Source organism: Mesocricetus auratus, unplaced genomic scaffold, assembly GCF_017639785.1.
Source record: "Mesocricetus auratus isolate SY011 unplaced genomic scaffold, BCM_Maur_2.0 Super-Scaffold_6731, whole genome shotgun sequence".
Lineage (NCBI taxonomy): Eukaryota > Metazoa > Chordata > Mammalia > Rodentia > Cricetidae > Mesocricetus > Mesocricetus auratus.
Genome location: NW_024429185.1, coordinates 11,318,264 through 11,344,740, shown reverse-complemented (window position 1 = coordinate 11,344,740; position 26,477 = coordinate 11,318,264). Strand labels below are relative to the sequence as shown.

The following is a 26,477-nucleotide window of genomic DNA, read 5'->3' as shown; positions in this document are numbered from 1 at the left end:
CTAAGTTAAAATCTTAATTTAAAAAGAGGGAAATAGGAATATTCTATTACTGATATTTAAAAATGAAGTTTTTCTTTTCCTTATTGAACTCCACTTTTTCTCATTCTAGAACTTGTTTTCCATTCTTCAAGGATAGAGCTAGAAAAAACTCTGTTTCTTTTTCCTGCAGTGGATGACATTTTCTGTTTTGTTTTATTTTGTTTTTGTTATTGCTTTATCTTTACTGTTAAAGAGCACTTACCAACAAGTGAGCTGCAATAACAACTGAGAGATCTTGTCTCAAGGCAATGAGATGAACAGGGATTGACGAATATCCTAAAGATCTGCTCTGACCTCTGCGTGTGCTGGCATGCTTGCATTCATGCAACATATATGCACCATGCTCTCTTACATGTACTCATTCACTCACACTCCTCCCCCACTCACACTCTCACACACTCACACTCACACACTTTCTCCCGCGTTCTCTCACTCTGTCCTACACACACACACACACACACACACACACACACACACACTCAGAAAAAGAAACTCAAGCAACTTCCAAGTCTTTGCTGCTGATTTTAAAGCATGAAGATAAAACTCAAAGAGAAATCCCCATACCAGTAACTGGGTTTCCCCTTTCCTCACATGTTCTCCAGCATTTGTTGGTTGCTGCTTTGTTGATCTGTTTTTTGTTTGTTTGTTTGTTTTTCAAGATAGGGTTTCTCTGTATTGTTGTGGAACCTGTCCTGGCACTTGCTCTGTAGACCAGGCTGGCCTCGAACTCACAGAGATCCACCTGCCTCTGCCTCCTGAGTGCTGGGATTAAAGGCATGCCCCACCAACACCCAGCTCGCTTTGTTGATCTTTGCCATTCTGTGGGATAAGATATAATCTCAAAATTGTTTTGATTTGCATTTCACTAATTGCTCTTGTTGATGTAGATAAACTGAGGTACTTCTAGACCATATTTATATCTTCTCTTGAGAATTCTCTGTTTAGAACCCAAACCCAGTTTTTGACTGCATTGCTTAGTTTTTGTTTTGACTGGTTTTTGAAATTATGTCTATATTCTATACATTAATCATTTGGAAGATTTTCTCTCATTCTGTGGACTTCTTCATGCAATTATTGTTTCTTTAGCTATATAGACCTTTTTTAATTTTAGAACCCCTGGGTAAATGGGGTTCTATTCAGAAAGTCTATTCCTACACCTATATTATGTAGAGTACTAGATTCAGGTTTTGTGTTTGAGTCTTTGATCCACTTGAAATTAGGTTTCATGCAAGGCAATAGATGCAGGTCTAATTTCATTCTTCCACATGTGGACATCCAGTTTCCCCATAACCATTTGTTGAAGATGCTATCCTGTCTTCAGTGTGTGTTTTTGGATTCTTTGTTGAATATTAGATGGCTATAGTTATGTGTACTCATGTTTGGGTCTTTAATTTTATTCCATTGAACTTCATGTCTGTTCTTGTGTCTGCACACAATTGCTTTTATTACTATGGCTCTGTAATATGTCTCAAAGTCTTGAATGCTAGTTCTTCCAACCTTGTACTTTTTGTTAAGGGATGTTTTAGGTATTTGGCGCTCATTGTGGTTCCATGTGAATTTTAGGATAGTTTTTGCATTATTGTGAAGAATGAGATTCAGATTTCCACTGGAATTGCATTGGATCTGCAAAGGGCTTTTAGTAGAATTGTCTTTTCCATAATATTAAATCTGCCAATCAATAAGCATGGAAAGTCTTTTTATTTTCTAGTGTTCTTTCCATATTCCTTAGAAATTTACAGAGTTTATTTTAGAAGTCTTTCACCTATTTGGCTAGGTTTATTACGAGACATTTCTTTTTGAGGCTATTGCAAATGGAGGAGTATCCATGATCCCTTTCTCTGTATGTCTGTTGTATGTATATATATAAAAATCTATCTATGTATAAGCATAAAAACTGCTAGAAAAAAATAGGCAGTACCATATAGGATATGGGTATAAGAAAGGATTATCTGAATAGGACCCCGTTTGCCCAGGATTTGAGGCTGACAACCAACAGGTAGAACTTCATAAACCAGAAACACTTCTGCACAGCTAAAGAACACAATGAATTGAGCGAAGAGGAAGGCTACGTTGATTTCAAACTGCTTCAGCCACCCTATAAATAGGCATGAGGAACTCCAAAAGCTAAAAGTAAATCTTCCGTATGACCTAATTTTACTGCTTCTCAGTATACTCCCAAAAGACTCAACAGCATATTTCATAGTTACTTGCATAGCCATGTTCATTGCTGCACCATTCATAATAGGAAATGGAAACAACCTAAATGCCTTTCAACTGATGCATGGACAACGAAAACCTGTGTGCATTTATTATGGCATACTTCAGCCTCACAAAAATAGAAATTTGCAAATTAAATAGACGAAATCAGAAAAGATCATATTGAGTGAGACAACCGAATCCCAGACAGACAAAGGTCATCTGTTGTTCCCACCGTCAAATCTTCATATACTAGTGTGGGCCTCACGCTTGCCAAAGAAATGTCTCTTTGCAACAGAGAAAACTACAACCTATCAAAATGTAGGTAATAAGTCGTGCACATCCCCAGTGGATGCATCTACAACACAACTCCTGTATCCAGGTTCTAAGATCATTCCAGAAGATGGGGACACATCTTGTAAAAGTCAGAGGATCAGTAAGTTTTCTCTGAGATTGTGTCTCCTAGAAATGTCAGAAGCTATGCTCATGAAGTCCCATCAACATCCCTGCCTAACAAGATTTGAACAAGGAGGACACTAATGGACATGCTAACATGAAAGGGGAAAATCTCATCAGGCCAAAGTCTTAGAAAAAGACTCTCAGCAACTAGTCACAGAGAGCAATAAAAATAGGTTTTCCCTGGAAAGGGCCCTTCAACGGACTATCCAATGCAAAATGGTTAACCTTCATTTCATATATCTGCAAGTAGCACTATATGGACTGAGCAGATTTTATTCATATGTTTAGGAATACACATGCACGCACGCACGTGCGTGCACGCGAACAGACACACACACACACACACACACACACACACACACACACAAACAGGTAAAGGAAAAGAGACCACAGGTTTGAGAGAGAGCCAAGGTGAGCACATGTGCCATGGTACATATGTGTCCAGCCTTACTCCAAAAATTAGAAAACTTAAAAAAATATCCTAACTATCTTTACTGAAATGACATTCACACCATCAACGTATGTACACAGATGCACGTGAACCCTTACTTTTCCATCCAAATCTCTTGTACAACTAAATAACCCACTAAATATATGTCTTGGTACACTTTACTCTGTAACGTTTAGTCTTCCTTCCCACCACCTGGTTCCTGTTGCTGCTTTCAGCCCCCAAATAACACACAAGACGCTATATTAATTATGAAGCTGTTGGCCATTTGCTTGGTTTCTTATCATCTAGCTCTGACTTGGTTGTTAACCCATAATTGCTAATATATATTTTATAAGAACTTATCTTTTTGAGGTTGCACTCCTGAGCGCCTGTTGCTCCCAGGAGATCACATGGTGAGAGCTCTCCTCACTACAATTCCCAGAATCCTCCTAGACTACTAGTCCCATCTTGTTTCCCTATTGGCCAATTGTGCTTTACTGAAACCAATCAGACACATATTTACAGAAACACTTTACTTTTGGCTATTTTAATTTAAAGGCTGTTCTAACCTCACTTCAGATTTACTGCATTTGTTCAAGATTCCAGGCAATTCCCATGAGGATGGGCACACACTTCATTTTTATAGGTTTCAGACTGATACTAAAGACAGTCATGAGCAGACTTTCTTTTTGTAGGAAATGACAGTTCACATTTAAACAAAATCTACTCCAATGCAATGTCTTTCTTATTCCGCCACAATTTATTTCACTGCTAATTGAGGAAGGGGTTCAAATCCTGGATTACATATTTGCAACAGTAGATATTTTCGTCTCAGAATGATCTTAGAGATAGGAGAGGAATACGATTCTAGAGTTTAGTCTCAGTGTTGATGTCAGCACAGATTCATCTGTCTGTATCTGAGGTGTCTGTAAAGAGTGTCGTCAGATCTTTAACCCCCTGCTTCTTTGCTGACTTTAGTAGCCTTCCACGTCACCAGCACAGATGGCAAGCAGTGCTTTCTCGTAGTGTCCTGAAGCAAAATTCTGAAAAGAAAAAAAGTGACAATTTTCTATGATTACCTCAAAGTGTTTCCTTAAAAGCAAAGAACAAAAGGTTTTATTTTCAGGGTGCAATGATTTCTCAGGTTAATATTTGTTAACACATCGAAAGCTGTCTAAGTTATTAAAGGCCATCTTCTTTGTCAGATATGTAGCTTTGAGATTCCCAGGGTCAAGTTGCTTAAGTTAACACTTATACTTATGGTCCAGAAAGAATAAAAAGTGAGTTAAATTAAATCATGAAGAGAAGGCTTACTTTGATATCATGAAACAGGGATTTTCCAAATCTCTCCTTGTAACGTTTCCTTATGGTCATCAGGTCGATTTCACTTCTGGCTATTAGAATCCTGATGACAGTTTTGTTATGGAAACCAAAGTCCTAAAATGTGGAAAAGTGGGTAGAGTAAAACAGTACTGTAAAAGGTTGTTCAACATAAACTATAGTCCTTTCCAGAAGCAAATTTGCAGGTAGTCACACAAAGCTCCAACACCACTGCTATCGAAATGGAGTAAGGCTGACATCTGGTGGTCAGTCAGCATAATGTAACTTTTATTTAAAAATGTTTACAGTGTCAATCTACTAACATACTTTATGATGACTTGGGGTGATTAAAACAAACCATCTGACCAAATTTTTTAAATTATTTTTTAAATGAAGGTCATTTGGAGTTTCTTTATGAAAAGTTTAGGGGGGTAAAAGCAGCTTGTTGACAGTTATTCCAGCTCTTCATATATGAACTTTTGCGTTACTTATATATAATCTGCTTTAACTGCAATCTATTTATCAATATGACATTTTTTCTTCCTAGAATGCATAGATATGACTTAATTTATATGCTATCACAATGAACTTCCCTGAAACAGGGATAGCTGGAATCAGAATAACTGGGATTAGCTACTTGCTCAGGGTAATTCACAGGGGATGCTTTAGTTTGCTGCTACAGTCACGGCTCATTGGGGAAGAATTACTGAATTATCTCTACAGCATTGCTCAAGATGCTGCTTGGCACAAAGCAAAGAGCTATGAACAGTGATTTTTCTCTTGGGTTTCGAGGCTGTGTAAATTCTTATGTGTAAGTTAAGAAAACATCTATCTATAAGACACATAATAAAAAATGTTCTTGACGGGCGGTGGTGGGGCACACCTTTAATCCCAGCACTCAGGAGGCAGAGGCAGGTGGATCTCTGTGAGTTCGACATCAAGCCTGGTCTACCGAGTGAGTTCCAGGACAAGCTCCAAAACAATACAGAGAAACCCTGTCTCAAAAAAACAAAAGATAAAAAAAGTAAAAAAAATAAAAATAAAAATAAAAAATGTTCTTATTATTAGTACACTTATCCAACATGATGGCAAATATCAAGAAGTTGGCCAGTAAAATGTCTTTGGTAATACTTTACTTACATACATGAAAGTGTCATAATGAATACTCTGCATGAATTATATATATATATATATATATGTGTGTATAGGAAATAAATTGCTTTAAGAATAACACATTCTGATCATTAAAATGTATACTCTGCTCAAATCACTACACAATTGCATTTAGTGAAATTTTCTTTTTCAAAACCTAAATTTTTATTACGTTTATTGTGTACATTCATATGGGTCTGTGTGTGTCTGTATTGTGTATGCACGTGTGCATGCATTGTGTTTGTGTATGTTTGTATGTATATATTTGTGTGTGCATATGTGTGTGTGTTTGGGTTTATATACGTGTATTTTGTGTGTTTGTGTTAGTGTGTGTGTTGTATGTATATATGTGTTGGATTGTAAATATGTGTATGTATGTATGTGTGTGCATATGCATGTATGTGTATGTGTGATTGTGTGTATTTGCATGTTTGCATACATGAATGTGTGTGCATGTGTGTATTTGCATGTGTGATTTGGTATTCACCTTGTTTCTTTTTACTTGAACACAATTTCTTTTAAGTAAAAACAATATGAATTAATTGTAGATAAATTCTAAAACATTTGTTGTACTTACATGGATTGCCCTATATAATTTATAAGCAAAATAGCTTGCTTTGTCCTGGACACAGCGAACTAGAGAGGCAGAAAGAAAGGAAGATACTTCAATGAAAAGACGTAATTCAGAAGTTGAGAAACAAATAGAACACGTTTACAGTCTGCCAGAATCATCATATTGCAGTAAAATTTTCATACTTAGAATAATGGTAGCACGAGCCATACTCTCTTGAAAAATATATACTCTCAGCATTATATTTTAAAATGACAAGTGATCTTAAATGAGCATATGACCATGATTACTATTTTTTAAAATGTGGTGCTAATCATAAAAACTTAATAGTATGATCCATTCATCTTCCTGAACGCCACCTATCCACATAGTCTCTAAAACTGGTCTAGACTAGTTGCTCTTTTGGTGGCATTGGATTCTTTATAGGGATCCTTTAAAGAGAAGCTGTAACCAACATAAAGTGTTTTCCTCCAGTTTTAGATATCACTAACTAAACTTGCCATGGCTTTAAGCAGCCTGGAGCCTTCCCAGCAGGTGTTCCTGTTAATATCAGTTGAGACTATAGACCATCAAATAGTCACATTTATAAAAGTTAATAGAGTCATCACATGAATGGGTAACAAATGGGGAGCTATACCATTTCTTCAAAATAAAATCATTAGTTTCTATTCAGTTCAAGTAATTATTGTGGGTATCAAGACCATATCTTCATCTTTATCTTATTTTCATTACAGAGAGAAGTAATGCTAATAACCATTCCTGAGTCACTTCTGGAACTCCCAGAGGGCAGGGGCTTCTGTTGATATTTTTGGTTTTGTTGCTCTGGTATTTTACCTGCAGTATCCAAATTAGAGACACAGTAGGTGCTCATTCAATATTGACTGACATTAATCAGATAATTTTTTCCTGGTGTTCCTGATGTCCACTTTTTGTTCCCCCAGACCCACTGTTTTGTGGCAACAGTTGGATTTTCTTGATAATTCAGACTTGAGTTCTATTCTAACTCTAATTAGCTGACATGTGATGTATGCCTAGTAAATCAATAAATCTTCCTGAAGTGTGTGCTGCCAAGCCACAGAGCACACAGTAAACCATGGACACTGGAGTAGTCTCAATGAATAAGAACAATAGCCTTTTCTACTATGGGCATGCCTGTAGAACTCACTACTAATTAATAATTTATGTTTTTGTTGATAATACAATTTATCCATGAAAGCAAATTTATTAAAGACAGTAAAATTAAACACATATCAAAAGCAAAAATTTGAAAGCCCCTTTCATCTTGGAGACAAGAACATAATCACACTGTTAGCATTTATCTGCTCCTGAAAAGCGGGGTTGACGTCAATGATCCAAACAGATTTGAAGCTGTGGTGGTTGATTCTTTTCTCATATAAAAGTTGAGCCTGTTCTTCGGGAATTATGTCACTTCATTGATGTCTCCAGTTTGTTGGGTCATTGCATCAAACCATTTGCTGATGGACTTTTCTGGAGTTTATGGATCATTCAAATAATTGCATTGAGGAAAATGTTTCAATTAAATCCTACTCATGCACATTTAATATACTCAGAATCGGTCAGTACTAACTGCAGAATGCAAGGAGGTTCTGTTGTTCATCACACAAAATACAGCTTACCAATTGCAACCAGCAGCTCTTGAAAGTAGCCTTCATAACAGTCATTGATGGCATCTACCATGTCTTGGCCAGAAATACTTTGAAATTCCTGAAAAACTTCAAGAAATTTATGCAATTCAAAAGAGATTTTTAAAAATATTCACCATAAACTTAAAGCACAAACCCTGGCTATTTTACTATACATAGAGAGGTAATTGTCTTTTCTGAAGCATTTCCTAGTGTTACTACTCATTTTGATGAAGGTTCTACTCTTTGCAACAAGTACAGACCCTATGAAATGATAAAACTTGCATTAATCCTGGATTCTAAGTGTCTGCTCTTGCTGGGCTGGGGAAGAATGGTTACTTCAAATGGAACTCATTGACTCAAATGCTGATTTAGATGGAGAGAAGGCACAGGATGAGCTATCATCTATGAGACATTTCCAGAGGACACACATGATAGTCTAAATTTACTTGTCAACAGGAAACTTTCTACTAGAGCTTAAATATCAAAGTTAAATACAAAACTCTTCTGAGTGATGGATAGGAATAGGGTTTGGAAGAGCGATTTTGAGAAACAGGATATTCCTATTAGCAGTATAACTTACTAATATAAAATAACAACCAACTAAAATTCTGCTTTAAACAACTTACCCCACTGGTTCTATCCTTGGCAATGTTTAGTCTCAGCCCTTTCAACTTAGATGTGAAGAAGTATTGTGATTGTTAGTACTAATCTTAAACTGACATTAAATAAAAGAGGAATAGTTGAGTAAGAGTAAACTGTTGTTATAAAGATTGATAGTTTACGTTTCATTTAATTGTATTTAATTTGTTTCTCTACTGAGGTAAAGGAAAGGTGCAGAGTTTGGAGAAAGTCAAGTGTAGATTAATGTAAACACATCTCAAAGACCAATAGGTAGTATGGATATCTCATAAATTGCAATGTCTGTAACAAAGACCTTAACTCATTGGCTGGTCACACTAAGCTCACTGAAGACAATTCAAGACACAAGATAATGTATCTGGAATGAAATAGCTAATGCATCTAAATAGATCAATTTTAAGAGTAAGTATTTGAAAGCTATAGGATAACTGTTGGGAAAAATTAAATAATGGCAGAGTTTTATTCTTTAGCAGTGCTATTAAATGAGGCATAATGTGTACAGACATTATTCAGGGTGCTAACTGACTTTTCTCTATGTCTGGGTGACAGTCCCTCTTTTATCTTAATTCCTTGTATGTCAGTCAATCAGTTAAAGAGTTGTAAAGTCTCCAGTTACCCAGCCATAGCTGTGGGTAGCTCTTGTTGCACAGGATCATCTGCAGCATGGTTTTATGCTCCCCTGTCTTCTGCTGGCAGGCTTCCCACAGGACCTGCAACATATCAGAAGGCATATCAGAAGCAACCCCTCACTCTATCAAAGCCTTGGTTAGTCGGGGGAGAGGCAGCTAAGTTACCATCGCATCCTGGGCAGCCGTGGCAGGATCTGCGTATCCTTCCTCCCTGGTCCCCTGTGAAATAAGCAGGGGGTTTCCTTTTAGATGGTCTCAATGCACGGAGCATATAGTGAAGCTTTCATATAATTATTCTTTATCAATAAAAATCAGGAGTCAGATATCGGGGCAAGAATTTGAATGAGCAGAGAAACAGCAGAGAAGCCACCAGTGACCTCCTATCTCTTCTGCTCCTCCAACCAAAAGGGACGAGACCCTCTCTAAGACCTGCCCTACTCCTTTCTGTCTTTATCTGTCCTCAATCCTCTAAAATCTCTACGATTAATTTTGGTCAGGTAGTAGCTAGTTCTGCCTTCTGATCAAAAAAATAACTTCATTGTCAGTCTTGGGAGCATTGGAATACAATCAAAATATCACGGAACAATATAGGATTATTGGGACAAAAATCCCTGACCTCCCAAACACTGGTGATTCCTTTGAATCTGTTACTAATTTAGCAACTTTGACACATGAGGAATTTATGTGTAATTTTGTAAGGAATTTCATTTTGAGTTTTTCTTTGCAACAGAGGAATTTTGTGAAAAATGCTGAGATGGTTTTTGCTTTGCTTTTCTCTGTGAGGTATTTTGCTCCATCAGGATGACCATCCTCCATCCCGTGCCAGAGGTGGTAGTGATAGAGCTTGACTGTGACTTTCCCTATAATGAAATGGCTCATGCCAGTGAAGTCAGTGAGATTGGAAGATGAACAAATGTGTGTGTGCGCACCTGTGTGCACATGAATGGATAATGGGTATAATATTGGATTTAGTTATGAATTAGTTTCAACTTCTAAATAACATGACTAGTACTTCAATTTTCTTACCTTCTTTTTGGTAGAGGAACTTACACTTTGCCTGAGGAGCTGGTGGCAAAGCTTGAATAATGGTGGTGTTTAGGATCATTACAAGAACCACATTTCAAATATTATACTGAGATAAGATTGACCAGAACTGCATAGGAGATAAGGCTAGTCCTTAGTGGGACACCTCAGATGCTAAGAAGGTAATGGGAGGTGAATTAATTTATCTTAGCTTTGACCAAGCAGAGACAGAAAAAAGCATCATTTGTTAACAAGCTGTTCAGTTGGAGAGTTAGTGCTGAGAAACTGTCACATTAAAACCTTGCATTATCTATTCAGGCCTATCCAGACCTGATATTTCATAGTAACAATCAAAAAGGATGCGGAAAACATCTTTGCTATTTGAGGATACCATCCTTTGCCAAGACATGGTATAAGCCATATACATATCTTTCCACCTAGTAGCATCTTGGAAAGAAGTGATGGAGAGAACGTTGAGAGTTGAGTGGTCAACTCAATAAAATTATCACAGAAATTGAATATGAACCTATACACTTTGACTGCTCAAAGTATTGTATGGATTAAATTTACCATATTATATTAAATATTATGCATTTTCCCATTTTTTGCTAACACAAATCTAGACACATCTAGGAAAGTTTAATTATTCAAAGAGAAACAAATTCACATTTTCTTAATGACTAAATGTGTAGTCCTAAAAATTAAGGAAAAGGAGATAGCATCTAAAGAATGAAAGTGATTTTACTGGCCAGTGGGATTATGGGTGTTATTTTATCTTTAAGTTATGAATGTATGGCAGTGCAATATCCATAAGAGGTCTTACATTTCTTCCTTATTTTGGAGATAAAAAAATGCATGGACTTAGAATTATTAAATCAATCACCTCAGGTCTGAGAGTTAAAGAAGGACAGTTATTAGATACCAGTGGCTTTGCTTGCTCTGATTTAGTTATCATCTGGGAACTCATTATTTTCAACAATGTCCTTGGATTCATTATGAATTTTTGCTAAAAATTTCAATTTACAAAAAAGAGAAAATAAAGCATTGTATCTTTTGTGAATCTGTACTGTTTATATACAAGTTCATCACAGTGATCGCTAGTTTTTAATCTTATTTGAAATTTTTTGGCAGGCTTAGGTGTAATTTGTCCTTTTTTTCCTTGCAGTGCTTTCATGACTGGGCTTCATGTAGTCTTTGTTTCCTTGCTTTGGTTATCATTGAAAACTACTCTGAGCAACCTGTACAATTCATCGTACCCACTCTGCCCAGCCTTACAAGTCCTGTCTCCCTCTTACTGATTGGATACATTTTTCCATCACTTTCAAAAGTTATTTAAAATATCTTTATTCATTATTGCCTAACAATTTAATTTGCTTTGCTAGATGTGAATTTCATAATCCCTACAGGCTCTGTCTCCTTCGTTTACTAATGATTCTCAATTGTCAAAAATTGTATTTGATACTTTGTAAGTAGCAAAGAACTTCTCATGGGGAAGACAAAGAATGCTTTTTAGATGGCAGACTTTTATGTTTGCTTTCTGGATCTCTGAAGTATGATCTTTAGTTATGCAGCTAAGTAAGCTCCATCGCTTACAAAGATTGGAAGAACTTCTTGGAGATTTTCTGCAGTTCTATGGTCTGGGCTTTTATTTCACTCGTAGTTGTGTCCATCTGTATGTGAGTATAGAATTAGAGAAAAGGGAACGATAGAAAAGAAAGAAATTAAAGGTATGATTAGGAAAACTGACTACAGATAATTACAGAAGGGTGATTGGAGCCATGCTCTGGATGCCTCACTGTACAGATTTCAGAGAGGACCTCAAGAGAATCCTGAAAGCCAAGAGGAGGAGTGAAGTGCTGTATTTAACCAGGTTGCTTCCCTTCTATTTGAGAAAGTACTTATGCACAATGTAATTTGCACATGTTGATTAATTAATCTCCAAGAGACTAATCCTTCTTTACTTGACAGATAATTAGACCCTCCACAAATGTAGTGTAATAAAAGCATGCAGGAAGTGTTGTGGGCCAGCTTAATTACTGGCATCAGTTTTTTTCAAGAGGAGCACGTTCCCCTTCAGTTGTTTCTTGGCAGAAAATCCTGTGTAGACAGACCAAGTACAAGGTTTCCCTCCCAGCAATCATAGCAGTGATTTCCACCCTGTGCAGCTTACGAATGCTTTTAAGTTCTGATGTTCTAATTCCCTGTCTTCATTCATATGCTAACGGGGGTCTGTCTGAGTTTTAATGATGTTTGAAGAATGCAATCTATGAATCAACTTTCCTTTGATTCTGAAAGTGAAGGTGCACATGGGATGGGATGGTGTGATTGCCACAGTCAAGACTGATAGAATGTTTGTATTGTGCAAGAACTGAAAGAATTAGCTCATGTTCATGAATTTGGGGAGCAGTAGTCTTAATATCAAAAATAAATCAAGTGATAAACCCAAGCATATGCAACTGAACTCTAATAGAGCAAGAGAAAAAAGAAAACCTATCTGTCTGCCTGCCTACCTACCTACCTATCCATCTATATATCCATTTCCTTTAGTGTATGTGTGTGTGTGTGAGAGAGAGAGAGAGAGGGGAGGAGAGAGAGAGAGAGAGAGAGAGATAGAGAGAGAGAGAGAGAGAGAGAGAGAGAGAGAGAGAGAGAGAGAAAGCAGAGGCAGAGAGAACATGGGTACCTACATGTGGTAGAGAAAAGGGTAGAGGCTATCAGCTCACAATGTAGTCCTAATCAACTCTCAACTTCCCAAATCACTTTATGGAAATCAGGGGCCCCAAGAAAAATAATCACTAAGTGTAGAAATAAAAAATCAATGGAAAATTTCAAAATATTTAAAAGCCTAAGGAAAATCATATAGTAAACATTCTGAATCATTGTATAATTTCTATGCTTCAAAAGCACTATAAACAAATGAGAATATTTTTACTTCTATATTAGTTTAATTTGTTATCTCAATTTTTGAGTTTACTAATCCCCATGAAATATACATTGTTTTATTCTTATTTTTGACATTTTGAGGATAATGTACTATGAAACTGTGTAAGCACATAATATTAAATAAACATTGTTTATATGTACAGACTGCTAAGGGAAAGAAACAAGTAAAATAAAAAATAGAAATAAGCAAGAGCATTTTAGTAAAGTGGTAAATTAACTAAAATTTTTCTTGCTGCCTGCAAAATCTAAGTTTCAATTCACCCCTCATTTTCTTCTGGTGAAAGTTCTACTGTATTTCATGCTGCCACAAGGGTACACACACAGACACACACACACACACACACACACACACACACACACACAGAGAAATATGTTTATGTTTACTCTTCAGATATCAAATTTAAGAGTCAATACTTTATCTCATCAATTTATAATTATATTAGGTAGAATCCAGTGACAAGGTAATCTTGCACCATATGCATATACAAAACAAAGACTAGATAGATAAGTAGATAGATCTTAGACAGATGAAAGATAGATGATAGGTAAATAGATAATAAATAGGAGAGTTATAGATATTTAGATAGATAGATAGAAGATGGATAGACGATAGGATATGCTAGACAGACAGACAGACATGTAGATTATCTTTTCCTCTTGCTCAAATATAATTCAGTTATATGGAAGAATCTCTGATTGGAAACTATTGTTTTAATTTACATTACATAGCATCATTACTTTAAAGTAAAATATGACTCTCCTTCTAAACTTATAGAATGTTTTAATTAAAATTCACCTCGTGAGGGCCAGCAGGACAGTTCAAGGAATTAAATGTGTTTACTCCCATGCCTGGTGACCCAACTTTGATTCCTTGAATCTATGTAGTAGAAAGAGACAACAGACTCCCACAAGTAGCTTTCCCATTTCCCACATATGTCTTCTGGCTTACAGGGAATGAAATACATAAACAAAAAAATGTAGTATACATTTACCTTATGAAATGTAAAGTTTGAAAACGAGCTATTGAAATAGTAGGGAGGAAACATCTTAAACATGGAAATATTTTCTAATAAAAGAGAAACTTCCATTTCAAATTAAAGTAATATTCTTACCATATTTCTTTACTCAGAAATCTGAATTTTGAGGATAAGTTCCATTCTTTATTTTGTATGTTACTAGAACTTAAAATTCCCACTCCAGATGTTGATTAATTAAGGTTGGTGATAGGGGCAGTTTCATGAACTATGTACTCACACCAAACACTCCAAAACAAACCTAGCTAAACAAATATCAAGCTCGATAAAACAAGTTTTTGATCTTGGCTATAATGATTTCATGTAAAATGAAAAAATTATTTTATCTTATGGTTCAATAGATTTGCTTGGTATTATGCCTCGCTTTATAAAACATTAATTTTTTAAAATTGAAAATAGATTCTTCTCTCATACAATATATCCTGGCCACAGTTTTCCCCTCCCTCCACTCCTCCCATCTCCCTTTCCCCAGATTCACTCCTCCTCCATTTCCTCTTCAGAAAAGAACAGGCCTCCAAGAGAAGACAGTCATACTGAATAAGACTAGAGACAGTAAGACAAGGCAAAACCCATCATATTGAGGTTGGGCAACATGCCTCACTTTTTTAAAATGAGAAATTTAAAAGAATCTGTTTAGTCACTAACAATTTTCCTCAGTGTGAAGTCACTAACATTTGGCTTCTTTAGCAGTCTACAAAAAGTGTTTCTATTTTTATGCCTTTTTAAATGAAAAATTTGATGTTAGTATATGAAGTAATGAAGTTATCATGGCATATTAATGCATATGTATCATTATACTTTGTTTTCATTAACTTCTAAGTTATTTTAACTTTTTAAAAGAAGGCCACTCTTGATATTAAATAGGGTTGGTTTGACTTAGATTTAACTAATGAAAGTTGAAAGATAAAAGTATACCCAATATAAGGAAGCTCCACTGTGCTGTTGATTTTGGAGTTTGAAGTGGCTTAATAAATGTGTAGATAAAAAGATGGGAGGAGACTGAGCCTGTGGGGGAGAAGGTCTCTCATCAGAAGCAGCTGTTCTGATCTTGAAAAATGAATTTTGTCCTATGCTTTAAGCATGCAATAGAAACAGGAGTCAGACTCAGTAAGGGCTTAGTTGTTTTGAAAACAGGAGTTAAAGACATGAGACAAAGTTTAGAAATCTGATTCTTTTAAGTGTTATAAGGGAAAAGTGACTGGAGAGTAGCAGATTTCTTGAAAGGGAAGAACAAGTGTAACTTAGCCTTGCAGTAATAACAGTGCTATTTTATTGTTTGAGAGCCTTGCAGTTATGAAACAAAGAGACATAATGAGGATGCAAGAATGCAAAAATAAATCATTTAAAACACACATCTCAAAAAATTTGGAGTGTGGGTAATTGTGCATGAATCTAACTGTGAGTGGGTAAGTAGGTCGTCATTCTTCCAAGTTTTCAGGGTTGTTAATTTTTCAGAGACTTAGAAACCTGTGCTCAAGAAGAGCTGGCTATGCAGTTTTTGAGTAAGTTGTTGGCCCTTTTAACTTTGCCAAATTAGAATTCTTAAGGAGGGTAGACTCTATGGCAGCCCACAGGAAGCCAAGACTAATCAAGGACAAGGAAACAACCACAGACATGTACAGGGTAAAAAAAATTCAGGGAACTGGTGAAATGTCTCCATGGGTAAAGACAGTTGTTGCTAAACCTGATGACCTGATTTTGATCCCAGGGACCCACATGATGGAAGGAGATAACTGACTCCCACAAGTCATACTCTGATCATCACACTGCACACTGGTACCATGGTATGTATGCATGTGCTACCCTCATACATAAATTTCAATTAAAAAATCCAGGAAGGCACAGTAATCAGCAAAAGAGCTTTACAGAGAAGAGAAAGAATACATGACGTATCCTATTGTATTTTCATCAGGTGATTCTACAGAAAGAATGTAGGTCTGGGTAGCCAACTGGTGTGCTCTTCTCTATTACTCCAGCTCCAGTATAAGCTGGTATATTTAGGAACACACACACACACACACACACACACACACACACACACACACACACACACACAATGAGAAAGAGGCCATGAGTCTGAAAACAAACAATGAATGTATACAGGAGGATTTGGAGAGAAGAAAGGGAAAGCAGACACATTACAATTACATTAATCTCAAAGTGTAAAACATAATTAAACAAAAAGAATGTGTGTGCTGCTACTTCCCTCCTTGCTTTATCATAAAGGGCACTCCTTTATGCTTCCTTCTTCAAAGGCAGTTGATCCTTTTCTCCACTGCACATTATGGTGTGTGGAATTCTATAGCTGTTAGTAAAATTTTTGTTTCTATGGCTGATAGGTTGTTTTGATAATTACTGAACTATGCTTTTGATTTATAAAGGAAAGGTTTTTAGATTTATAAATTATTATTTTACTTTAGACACACGCCATTAAACACACTATAACATACACACTCCAGAACACACACAACACACACACACACCAGAACACACACGACATAGTATACATACTAAAACATCCACACTATAACACACACTCTTAAAATGAAAGAAAAGCCCATGCCTTCAGGATGTCTTCTGAACCTGCGAGGTTTTGTACTTTCTTTTACCATTTACGTGCTGAACATTGACCTGCTTGAGTTCCTAAATGCTTTTCCTCAGTAGGACAACATGAACATTCAAAAGCAGACATAAACTAAAAGGTAATTATACTTTAAAATATCACTGTTATTACAATTAATATATGGAGTGTTGATGAGAAATGTTAATTGGATAGAAATAATTACATAGCATTTAGTCATTATAGAAAAGAAGATAAATGACAAAATATGCTTTTAATTAAAAGTGAGATTCCTCTTTTGGTAATGTATAGTACAATGGATCTTACACAGGTTGCACTGAGACCATTTGTTGGAAATAAAATACAGTAGGAACAAAGTAGATTCTGCATTTCAATGGACTGACTTCTTGGATGACTAATGCACGTGCACACACATTGACACTCACATTTTTGTGGTGCTGGACATCAAACCTAGGTGTTTATGCAGGTTAGGAAAACACTTTGTTGCTAAACTATACATGTCAAAAAACCATACCTTACTTTAAAAAAATATTTGCTTCTTTATTTGAGAATTACTCTAAGAATATCTGTATTATTCTGTTTTGTTGCATTACATGAGAAATCAATTCACTTACCACATAAGACTAAATACAGAAGAGTATCAGCGCAGGACATTTATTATGTCTCCAACACATCTACTAGTTTAAAATAATGGAATACGGGGTTGTAGAGATAGTTCAAAGGTTAAGAGTACCGACTGTTCTTCTTGAGGTTTTATTCCCAGCATCCATATGGTGCCTTGCAACCACTGGAACCCCAATTTCAGGGAATCTTATGACTTATTCTGGGCACCTCCTAGCACCAAGCATGTGTGTGGTGCACAGATACACAAGTAGACAAAACACCCATATACATAGTTTCTTTTAGTTGCAAAAAATAAAAGCTGGAGTAGATGTATAATTTAAGTTATAAATTTAAAAGTAAAGTTTTAAGTTTTCTAAATAATCATGCACGTATGTGTGTTTATAATAAATTGGAATACAGTAGATTTACAATATTTTGAGACAAAGCTGGTGCACATTCATATTTATAATATGTGTAAGTCAAGTTTTAAGTTAAGTGACTCCAACTTGGCTAGTAGTAATAGTTATTATGCAGAATGTATGGGTTAACTGTAATATACTGGACTTTGTGTTATATTTGGTGAGGATGAAATGTGTCTGTTTTTTAAAGAATATAAAATATTTTGATTTTGCAATATCATACCTGAACCAAGTTCATGAGAGTATCTCTGAAGTGTCCCGAGGTCTCTGAATAAATGTCCTCTTGAAGGTTATTGCTGTATTCTGGGCAATAAAAACATCCAAGTTAAAAGAGTAACTTATTACAGAACCTCATATCAATGGACTTTACATAGCTAATAACGAACATTAATGATGAGGAGGCCATTAGTCAGTTTGTTGGGTTTTTGTGTATCATAAACGATGTCAAAGACACCTGTATCCTAATTGTAATATCAACCTAGGTCTATTTTACTGAAAAGATAATTTTGAGCCAACATTGAAAAAGAACACTTCTCAGCCTTTCATTCTGTAGGTCAGGGTTGGTTATACCATGTTGTAGACTGTTGGCTGGGCTAACCATTCTCCCAAGTGCTCCACCTCATTTTAATGTTTCAAGTGATAGGTCTTATTTCATTCTACTTGAGAAAAGTCTTGAGTTAGTTTTAGAAAGCATGAAGGCTGACTGTGAGGAATGCTCAATGTTCATAATAACAAGGGGGTGGAAATCAAGGCATTACACATTTTTAATGTGAAAATTATCTTTTTATTTTAAATGTAAAAAGGTTTGATTTTGAGGTAACTTGGGATGGTGATGTTTATGTAAAGTTGAAAGATGTGTTTTTTGAGCAATGGTCACTGTTTGTTGTATGTTTCTACACTCAAGGTATCTGTTGGGTAAAGGATAACATATCTCTAAACTTAGGTGCTGGGCACTTCCTGTCATACTAAAGCGTCTACTCATAGATACTTGTAATCCCATTAGAGAAAAATTTGCTTGATTTCTTAGGGAATTATTTCACTAACAAATTAGTTTTGAGGGAGTCATGTTAATTATATCTATTGGCTTCCATATTTTAGTCTTTTGGTTGATGTATAATCATTGTATGTATTTATATGGTACAATATAATGTTTCAACCCATGAGTACATTGTCTAATGCTATCCACTACTTAGCATTTTTATATGATACAACTACTCCTCTGTGATGGCTACACTAAGGTATAAAGTAAATTATTATTATTATTGCTCTTCATTGTCCTCTTCTGTAGGTATCAGAACATATTCCTCCAATATATGACAGTGTACCAGATGATCAACCTCCCTCTCCTTCCTCCTGTTTATTCCCCAACCCCCCATTTTACTTCAGTGACTCATATTTCAAACATTACAGTGCCCATGGTGGCTAATATTCATTGTCATATTGACATATCTGGGAAGAAGGAACCTCATTTAAAGAACTGATTCCTTCAGATTGATGTGTGGGCATGTCTGTAGTAGGATTTTTCTTGACTGTCAATTGCGGTAGGAGGGCACAGCTTGGTTCCGATGGTGCCATCTCTGCACAGATGAGCCTGAAGTAGCCCAACTAGGTAACTGAGCAAGGCAGGAGAAACAAGCCAGTAAGCAATGTTCCCCCATAATCTCTGCAGCTCCTTCTTCAAGGTTCTTGATTGAGTTACTGTACTAACCCCCATCAGAGATGGACTGTGACCTGTAGGTCAAATAAACCACCCTTTTCTACTTGCTTTTGGTCAGTGTTTTATCACAGTAACAGAAAAATAAAACAGAAGTGTGCCTCAAAAGATTTAAAATATATAAAACAGAATACTTTCATATGTTACTTGATTGTACATGTGCATAATATATACATATTTATTTCCTTACGTAAACAATAGGCTTCTCGAATCTGGAAAATCTCCCCATTTGTTCTTGAAGCTAATATTTCAATGAGGCAATTCTCATCAGTGCCTGCACCCTAAAAGTCAGAGAGAAACATTAAGACATTTTTATTTGGAACAACAAGCTACTTCCTGTACAATAAAAGTACAAAGCATTCACGGTATTAGAGACAGCAGAGGGGAAAGAAAGTGCATTCAGGATAAAAAGTCAGCTCACTCTCAGGTCTGTGCCCACTGTCCACTGCTTTCATCCTTGGCAAAACGAAGTTGTCTGTAGGAATTGTGTCCCTTTACTTAGAACAACAGTATGGGCACTGCTAATCAACACACTAAGTTCTTCCACTTTCCCCTGGAGTGGAATTTGAAATCCCATGTGTTGCTGGAATATCGGCTCTTAAGCAGTTTGAAATTAGATTATAGGTCTCATAATTTATCAAACACATTTTGGTGACCTGTTCTTCATCTTACTGGTTGTGGAACTGTTCTCAGATTGTCTCAACATTGGAACTGGCTGTGTTCTGCAGAACCTTTGAGCATACAATGTACTCATCTGTGATCATGGTTTTAAACGTAGTACATCTCTTTCAGAAAGTCCCTGGGACATGTTGCCGTGTTGTGAAGTGTTGAGAAAACCTGCTGGTTCCCTCTCAACAGTCACGTATGACCTCATTCTTAACCGTTTTCTTTCACATAGCTTCACAAGAAACAGGGGATTGGCTTGATAAATTTGAAAAAGTGTGAGTGGTTGTAATTCCTCTGAATTTTATAAAATCACTATTCTGATCAGTGGATATTATGGCTAAAATTCATGTATCTTAAATTTGTTGCTTGTCTCATATCCGTCACATATTGTGGTGATCTGCTCTTTGACAAGCACATTATGGGAGGATTTTTAACAGTCTATAGGAGGTTAATGCAGCATTTGAAAAAAGTCCTTTCTGCCAAAACCCCATAAAATAAAATCTGCAACAGACCTGTAATTTATTTCACAAGCATGACTTTTCTGTAAGATCTTACTTCTTTCAAAGTAAAATTTTAATGCACTGAGCAATACTTCCCATATGTATTTAATCTAAGGTCATAAAAATAACGTCACTGATAGTTTGTCTCTGATTCAGTATTTTATTTTGATCCTGAGCTAAATGTTTTCCAAGTAAAATTTTAAAGGTTCTCATGATTTTAAACCCATCTTCCTCAACTTGAGAACGTATATGGAAGAAACACAAATGTGAGAAGCATGGAAGGCTAACTCACTCAGGGCTGTAGGAACTGAGTCTGTCTGGCCCCAGCCTCTTGCCTCAGAGACTCCCTTTCCCCAGAAAACCTTTTCTTAACACAGTATTGCCATGGTTACATATTAGATATTCTCTTTTGTCTCGCCAATCATAAAGTGCAGGAGCATGCTGGGGAAGCCTCTCCTTTGTTGAAATCTGAGCCTGCCCTGTCGTAGGTGTGTTATTGAATCCGCTTGTGTCTAATGCACATGTGTTATTGGGTCAGTCGCTACCTTCATGGCATGCCAGAGTTCATGAGCATCGTAAGATGGTGGGGGGTACATCAGGCCCACCATCACTTCTTTGAAGTGAGATGAAAGTTGCTCCTTCAGATCAGCAATCAGGTCCTAGGGAGGAAGACAAAACATGAAAATTATAGGACTCACCATATTTACTAGAGAAGTATGACTGTAAGGCGTCTTCTATGAAAATGTACTTTTTCTACCATCAGATGGTAAGTGTGGTTTTGACACACACGCACACACATACCTTTTGGTTACACCAGACAATAAACTCAAGGGGTTAAAATGAAATGACTGTTTTAATCACATCTATGAATGGCAGAGCATGTGGTAATTTTAGTTACATCAGCAAGGGAGCCATTTCTTTTAATACTCTCTCTCCAGTCCTCATGGCTCTTTTGGTTTTCTCGTGAAAATAAACATTGAACCTGAAAATATTTCAGTTTGGAATCTTTGGTTTTCCTAGAAAGAACTAATTAACCATCAATCCTTAAATAAAACATGTGTTTTACTTTATTTCCTCATTATGGAAGTCTCTTTTAGCAGGGTGTACTTGGTTATTCAGTGAACTAAAAGCTTACAGAAATCAATTAATCATATAAATTATTCAAATAACAGCCACAATATTTAAAATATTGAATATTAATTACTTAAAGAGAAAAACACACATGCTAGATTTTAGTTCTTGGAATGCTGGTATAAAATATTAAACTGATACTTTAGTGTTTGCTTAAAACTGCTAAATTAAGTTTCTGAGCATTTTATCAGGACACTTGAGAGATGTTTAAAATTTATTGTGTTTTGCTAAAACCTGTAAAATATATCCAGGTCTACTTAAAAGTGTGCAACAGTATTCAGTATTTTGCACTATTACTAAGGCATAAAAACTACACTGGAATAAATTCAAACTGGTCAGACTCTTATTTACAAGGAAAGTAAGATGTGCATATGGAATTGTTAAACCAGTTCTACATCAATATCAAGTTGGTTTGAAATCAAAATATTTGTGGATACTCAGACATTGATTATTCCATCCTGCTTTCGAGCGCACAGAGGAATGTTTCTGAAAAATGGGGACCTGAACTCAATATGTCACTATGAAGTGATTAATAACACTCAGGCAGCTGATGCAAAGGTGTAACACTTGGATCGACTTGTAGCCCACTAGCCTTCCTGTAACCCTAAGTTGATTCCTTATCTGATGTCCCAGTAATTTTTAATTTATTATATTATAATGATCTAGATATGTGATTAAACTTCATATGCTTATATTTTTCCAGTATCTATCAACACATGGATTGTTTCAAAAAAATTTAAACTCAGAATTTAGCTCTATGGTAGTATTGTGCACACAACATATAGGTATAACATATTTAATATGTAAATGAATTCATAATAATAAAAGAATAAACAAATACATAAATAAATAAGTGTGGAAAAAGAAATAGCTTTTGATTATGTACAGGGAATAAATGTTGTATTTAAGCTGAAGATAATATGAACATTCCAAGTCTTTGATATAGTCTTTAAGCACATTCGTTTGATCACTCTTCTCATTGCATATGTACATAATGGGATCTTTAGTTTCTTTACACATTATACCAATTCTAGACCAATATGGAGCATGTATTTCACTGTCATGGAGGTTAGGCTTACCACTAGATGGCGATATATATCTACATTTTGTAATGTATGTGTGTGAGCAAGAGAAAGAGAGAGAGAGAGAGAGAGAGAGAGAGAGAGAGAGAGAGAGAGAGAGAGAGAGAGAGAGAGAGAGAGAGAGAGAGAGAGAGAGAGAGAGAGAGAGAGAGAGAGAGAGAGAGAGAGAGAGAGAGAGAGAGAGAGAGAGAGAGAGAGAGAGAGAGAGAGAGAGAGAGAGAGAGAGAGAGAACGCTATAGTTCGTTTTTAAAATTTCAAATAGCAGTTTAGTGAAAGAAGCCATATTAGATATCCTTTGCTGTCACGGTGTTATAGTTTCTAATCTTGTTTAAATTATTGGCTTCAGAGTAAAAGAGCATTACTAAATTTCTTTGAATTTTCACCTCTCTGAGTAAAGAAAAGAACAGCCCTCCTCACAGGATTACCATAAGCATTACAAGACTTAAGTGAAAGTGTTAAAAGATGTTTTAACACTCAAAAATGTACTTCCCAAATGTCATTCCCTCCAGAATAGTAAACGATGTTTGCAAATCAGTAGTCTTCAGCTATAAACAGTGGCTTCTGTCCCCTTGTTTTCCTTGCCTCTCTCTCTTTTGCTGCCTCTGTATCTCAGAGCTTTATCTCCCATCTCTTCTATTTTCTCGGCGTCCCACAGTCAGTACAATTGTCGTCTCTAACCGGGAAATGCAGCTGTGTCTGAGGACGGTACATATGGTGGTTCTATAGGAACGCAATGGAGACGAGATGTTCCCGTTGCTTAGTGACCCCTGGTTTCCCTGTTTGAGCAGGTGCAGCCAGTCTGCGATGCTGACTTCACACCTAACGCCTTGCTCAGCTCCTGTGCTTGCCAAGCTGCAGGTTGTTAAGCAGCTATTGCTGCTTCCTCCTCTGTAAGCCTTGGCCATGCCATCGTCTACCTTCTGCAATGACAGCGCAGCCATCTGACGAGCTCGTTCCCTCTGTTCTCTTGAAAAACCTGATGGAAATGTTCTCCAAACACACACACACACACATCAGAAAATCGTTCTTCTACCCTAAATGTTCCCCCATGCAAAAATAAATGTGTCTTTCTCTTCTATGTGGCTTACGGTTTATCTCTGAAAAAAAGCGGGCACTGGATATGTTATTGCACGTAAATATAAATGTAAGTTCTTACCAGGGTTGATAAAACTTACAGTGTATCCGGATCACTTCTTGGCTCCCATCTCTCTTCTCCTTGCTCCTGATTGGTCTACTCCAGCTATGGTGGCCTTCTCCCTGCTTCTGGAACAGCAGGTCTGCTCTGTTGCCTGACTTTGACCTATCTTGCCACCTTGCATGTTCTACAATGTACCCTCATCCGTCACCATTCTCTGAAAACCTCATATAGCCACTTAGTCCTGCGCCGCACCCCCAGCGCTCCCGGCGTTTCTCACCTGGCTTTGTCTTTGTTTCACAGTACGTACTGTCTTCAAACTGACATGTTTTACCAAGTAATGGTCCTTATCTCCAAGGCTCGGCTCCATGATGGCCGAGATTTGACCTGCTTTATCCATGGCTCTTTCATGAGCCCATGGAGTCGTGCCTGCTAACCACTAAGTATTTATAAAATGAGAGTAAAGAGCACAAATGAACGGATAGGGCAACATGTAATCCAACCATTTTTTTTGTTTGCAGTCATTCTTGGTGGTTTGAAAACAAACCAGGAAAGCAACCTCTGCTCCCAGCAGCCTCCTTTGAGTGGAGGGCTTGGAAATCAGGGTAATAACCAGGGCACAGAGCACACAGCAGGGCGAGGCCTGTCGAGGTGGGGATAGCATGCTATTATTAGGAAGGAGACTGTGCCTTCAGCTGGGAAGATAAATATTGAATTGTGTGTTTAAATAAGGGGACTTGGAAAGTTCAAAGAGGAGCACTCAAATGGCTTCCTAATGAGAGCCTTAAACCCTCCCTTGGCGCCATATAAATGGCTTCTCAGGTGCAGCCTTTGGAGTGACTTTTCCCAGCCTCATTGCCTCTGATTTCCTCTTTTCTGAAGCCTTGCAATGAAGCAGGCTCCCCTGAATCACAGCTTGGCCTTCCATTAAGCTAATGAGTACTTCCTTTTCAAGTCGAGCTGTTCTGTGCCACCTCTGAACCCTGTTCTGACCACTCTGATTAAATTAAAAGTAAAACAGCAGTTTCTCATCTGTGATTTTTCTCTTAGTAGCATCTTCTAATGGTGGGATGGGGTCAAAGGTGGGATTATGACATCTTCTTTGTTTGAATAGACTCAGGGGATCCCTTTCATGTGCTTTTAACTTAAATTCCTTTTCCTAATTAATCACAGAACGAGGCCTATTATTGAGTATTCAAAAGGCAAGCACCTAGAGTGCATGGTAGAATTAATTCTACTCACTTGTGTGAGCCCTGTGCAAACAAACAGTTGCGCTTCATCACAAGACGTTTGCTTGTGAGAGCCGTTGTGTTACTTTGCTGAAGCGAGAGAACATTCTTTCACATAGCTGCACCCCACAACAGATACTGTCACAATTTATTTGCTGCTTCGGTTTCTAACACAGACAGGGGTTGTTGATTTTTGTCTGATGAGAATGATGACCGTTTGGTCTTCTAGAGAAACACAGCATATTAAGTTGGAACAATTTGGATCTTGAATGTTACTTGGAGACTCACACATTAAATGCTTGGTTCCCAGTGTACCTCTATTGGGAGGTGATGGAACCTTTGAGAGGTGGGACCTTGGCAGTTTCTTAAGTCATCCAGGGCATGAGAGTGGTAAGATAGTAGTTCCTTCCCTCCCTGCCTCCCTCCCCACCCCTCCCCTCCCCCTCTCCTCTCCTCCTGCCCTCCCCTTCCTGCCCCTCCCTACATCCACCCTTCTTTCTCTCCCCCCCTCTCCCTTTCCTTCCCAGCTATGAGATGAGCAGATACCCTCTGTCACATTCTTTCATTACGATGATGTGGCACTCACCAAATGCCCCAAATCAACAGGGTCTCTTGCTAATGCATTTGAACTTCCAAAAGTGTGACTCACTATAAATATTTTCTGTTTATAAGTTGATTGTCTCAGATACTTTGTTATAGTGGCAGAAACCTGACTAATCCAAGAGGTGTCCCTCTCAGTACAAATCTAAACTATACTAAGCATTCTTTAGAAAGCATTTGCCAGCAATGGAGAGAGGAACACTCAAAGAAAAAAAAAAAGAAAGGAGAAAAATGCAAATTAGGAGATAAGGAAATAGGCTGATTTTCAAGGTGACCTAGAGTAGGAGAGTAGGGACTATTTGTGAAAATTATTTGTTTCGGACATTAATATGAAATGTTGGATAGTTTATGCAGATAGGGAAATATTTATTAGGTCATTGGACACAGGTAGTTAAGTCATGTAGAAACTGGATCATCATTACCCAGGGTCCTAACCAATGCTGTTGTCACACTCTGGTGATTGTGTATCCACTCCCTCCTTGATGAATTTGACCTTGACACTTACATTTGGGATACTGGATTGATTGATTCAGAGTAATGCTTGACAGTTATACATTGTGTATTTCATCAGGTTTGTAACTATTGAAACTATTGTGACTTCTACTAATATCTTTGAGGTCATTCTTGCACCCATAGGAAGATATATTCTCTTTGATGAATGTATTTGATGAATATCTGAAGTCCTGCCAGTAATTTAGACTGAATTCCCCACATTATACCATAGCCCCTGAAGTC

The 26,477-nt window shown here is 36.9% G+C and overlaps 1 protein-coding gene across 1 annotated transcript in view; it reads right to left on the bottom strand.

Annotated features, from left to right (window-relative positions):
• Nucleotides 1-3,865: 3,865 nt before the first annotated feature.
• Nucleotides 3,866-26,477, bottom strand: part of Anxa10 (annexin A10) — a 59,753-nt gene continuing 37,141 nt past the window's right edge. Inside the window, exons 4-12 of the mRNA XM_040742238.1 lie at nucleotides 21,110-21,223; nucleotides 19,589-19,679; nucleotides 17,908-17,987; nucleotides 9,247-9,300; nucleotides 9,069-9,162; nucleotides 7,805-7,900; nucleotides 6,174-6,232; nucleotides 4,439-4,561; nucleotides 3,866-4,167 (exon numbers count right to left, since the gene is read on the bottom strand). Coding sequence (XP_040598172.1) covers nucleotides 4,099-4,167; nucleotides 4,439-4,561; nucleotides 6,174-6,232; nucleotides 7,805-7,900; nucleotides 9,069-9,162; nucleotides 9,247-9,300; nucleotides 17,908-17,987; nucleotides 19,589-19,679; nucleotides 21,110-21,223 — 780 coding nt within the window. The 3' untranslated portion in view covers nucleotides 3,866-4,098. The remainder of the gene's footprint in view (nucleotides 4,168-4,438; nucleotides 4,562-6,173; nucleotides 6,233-7,804; nucleotides 7,901-9,068; nucleotides 9,163-9,246; nucleotides 9,301-17,907; nucleotides 17,988-19,588; nucleotides 19,680-21,109; nucleotides 21,224-26,477) is intronic.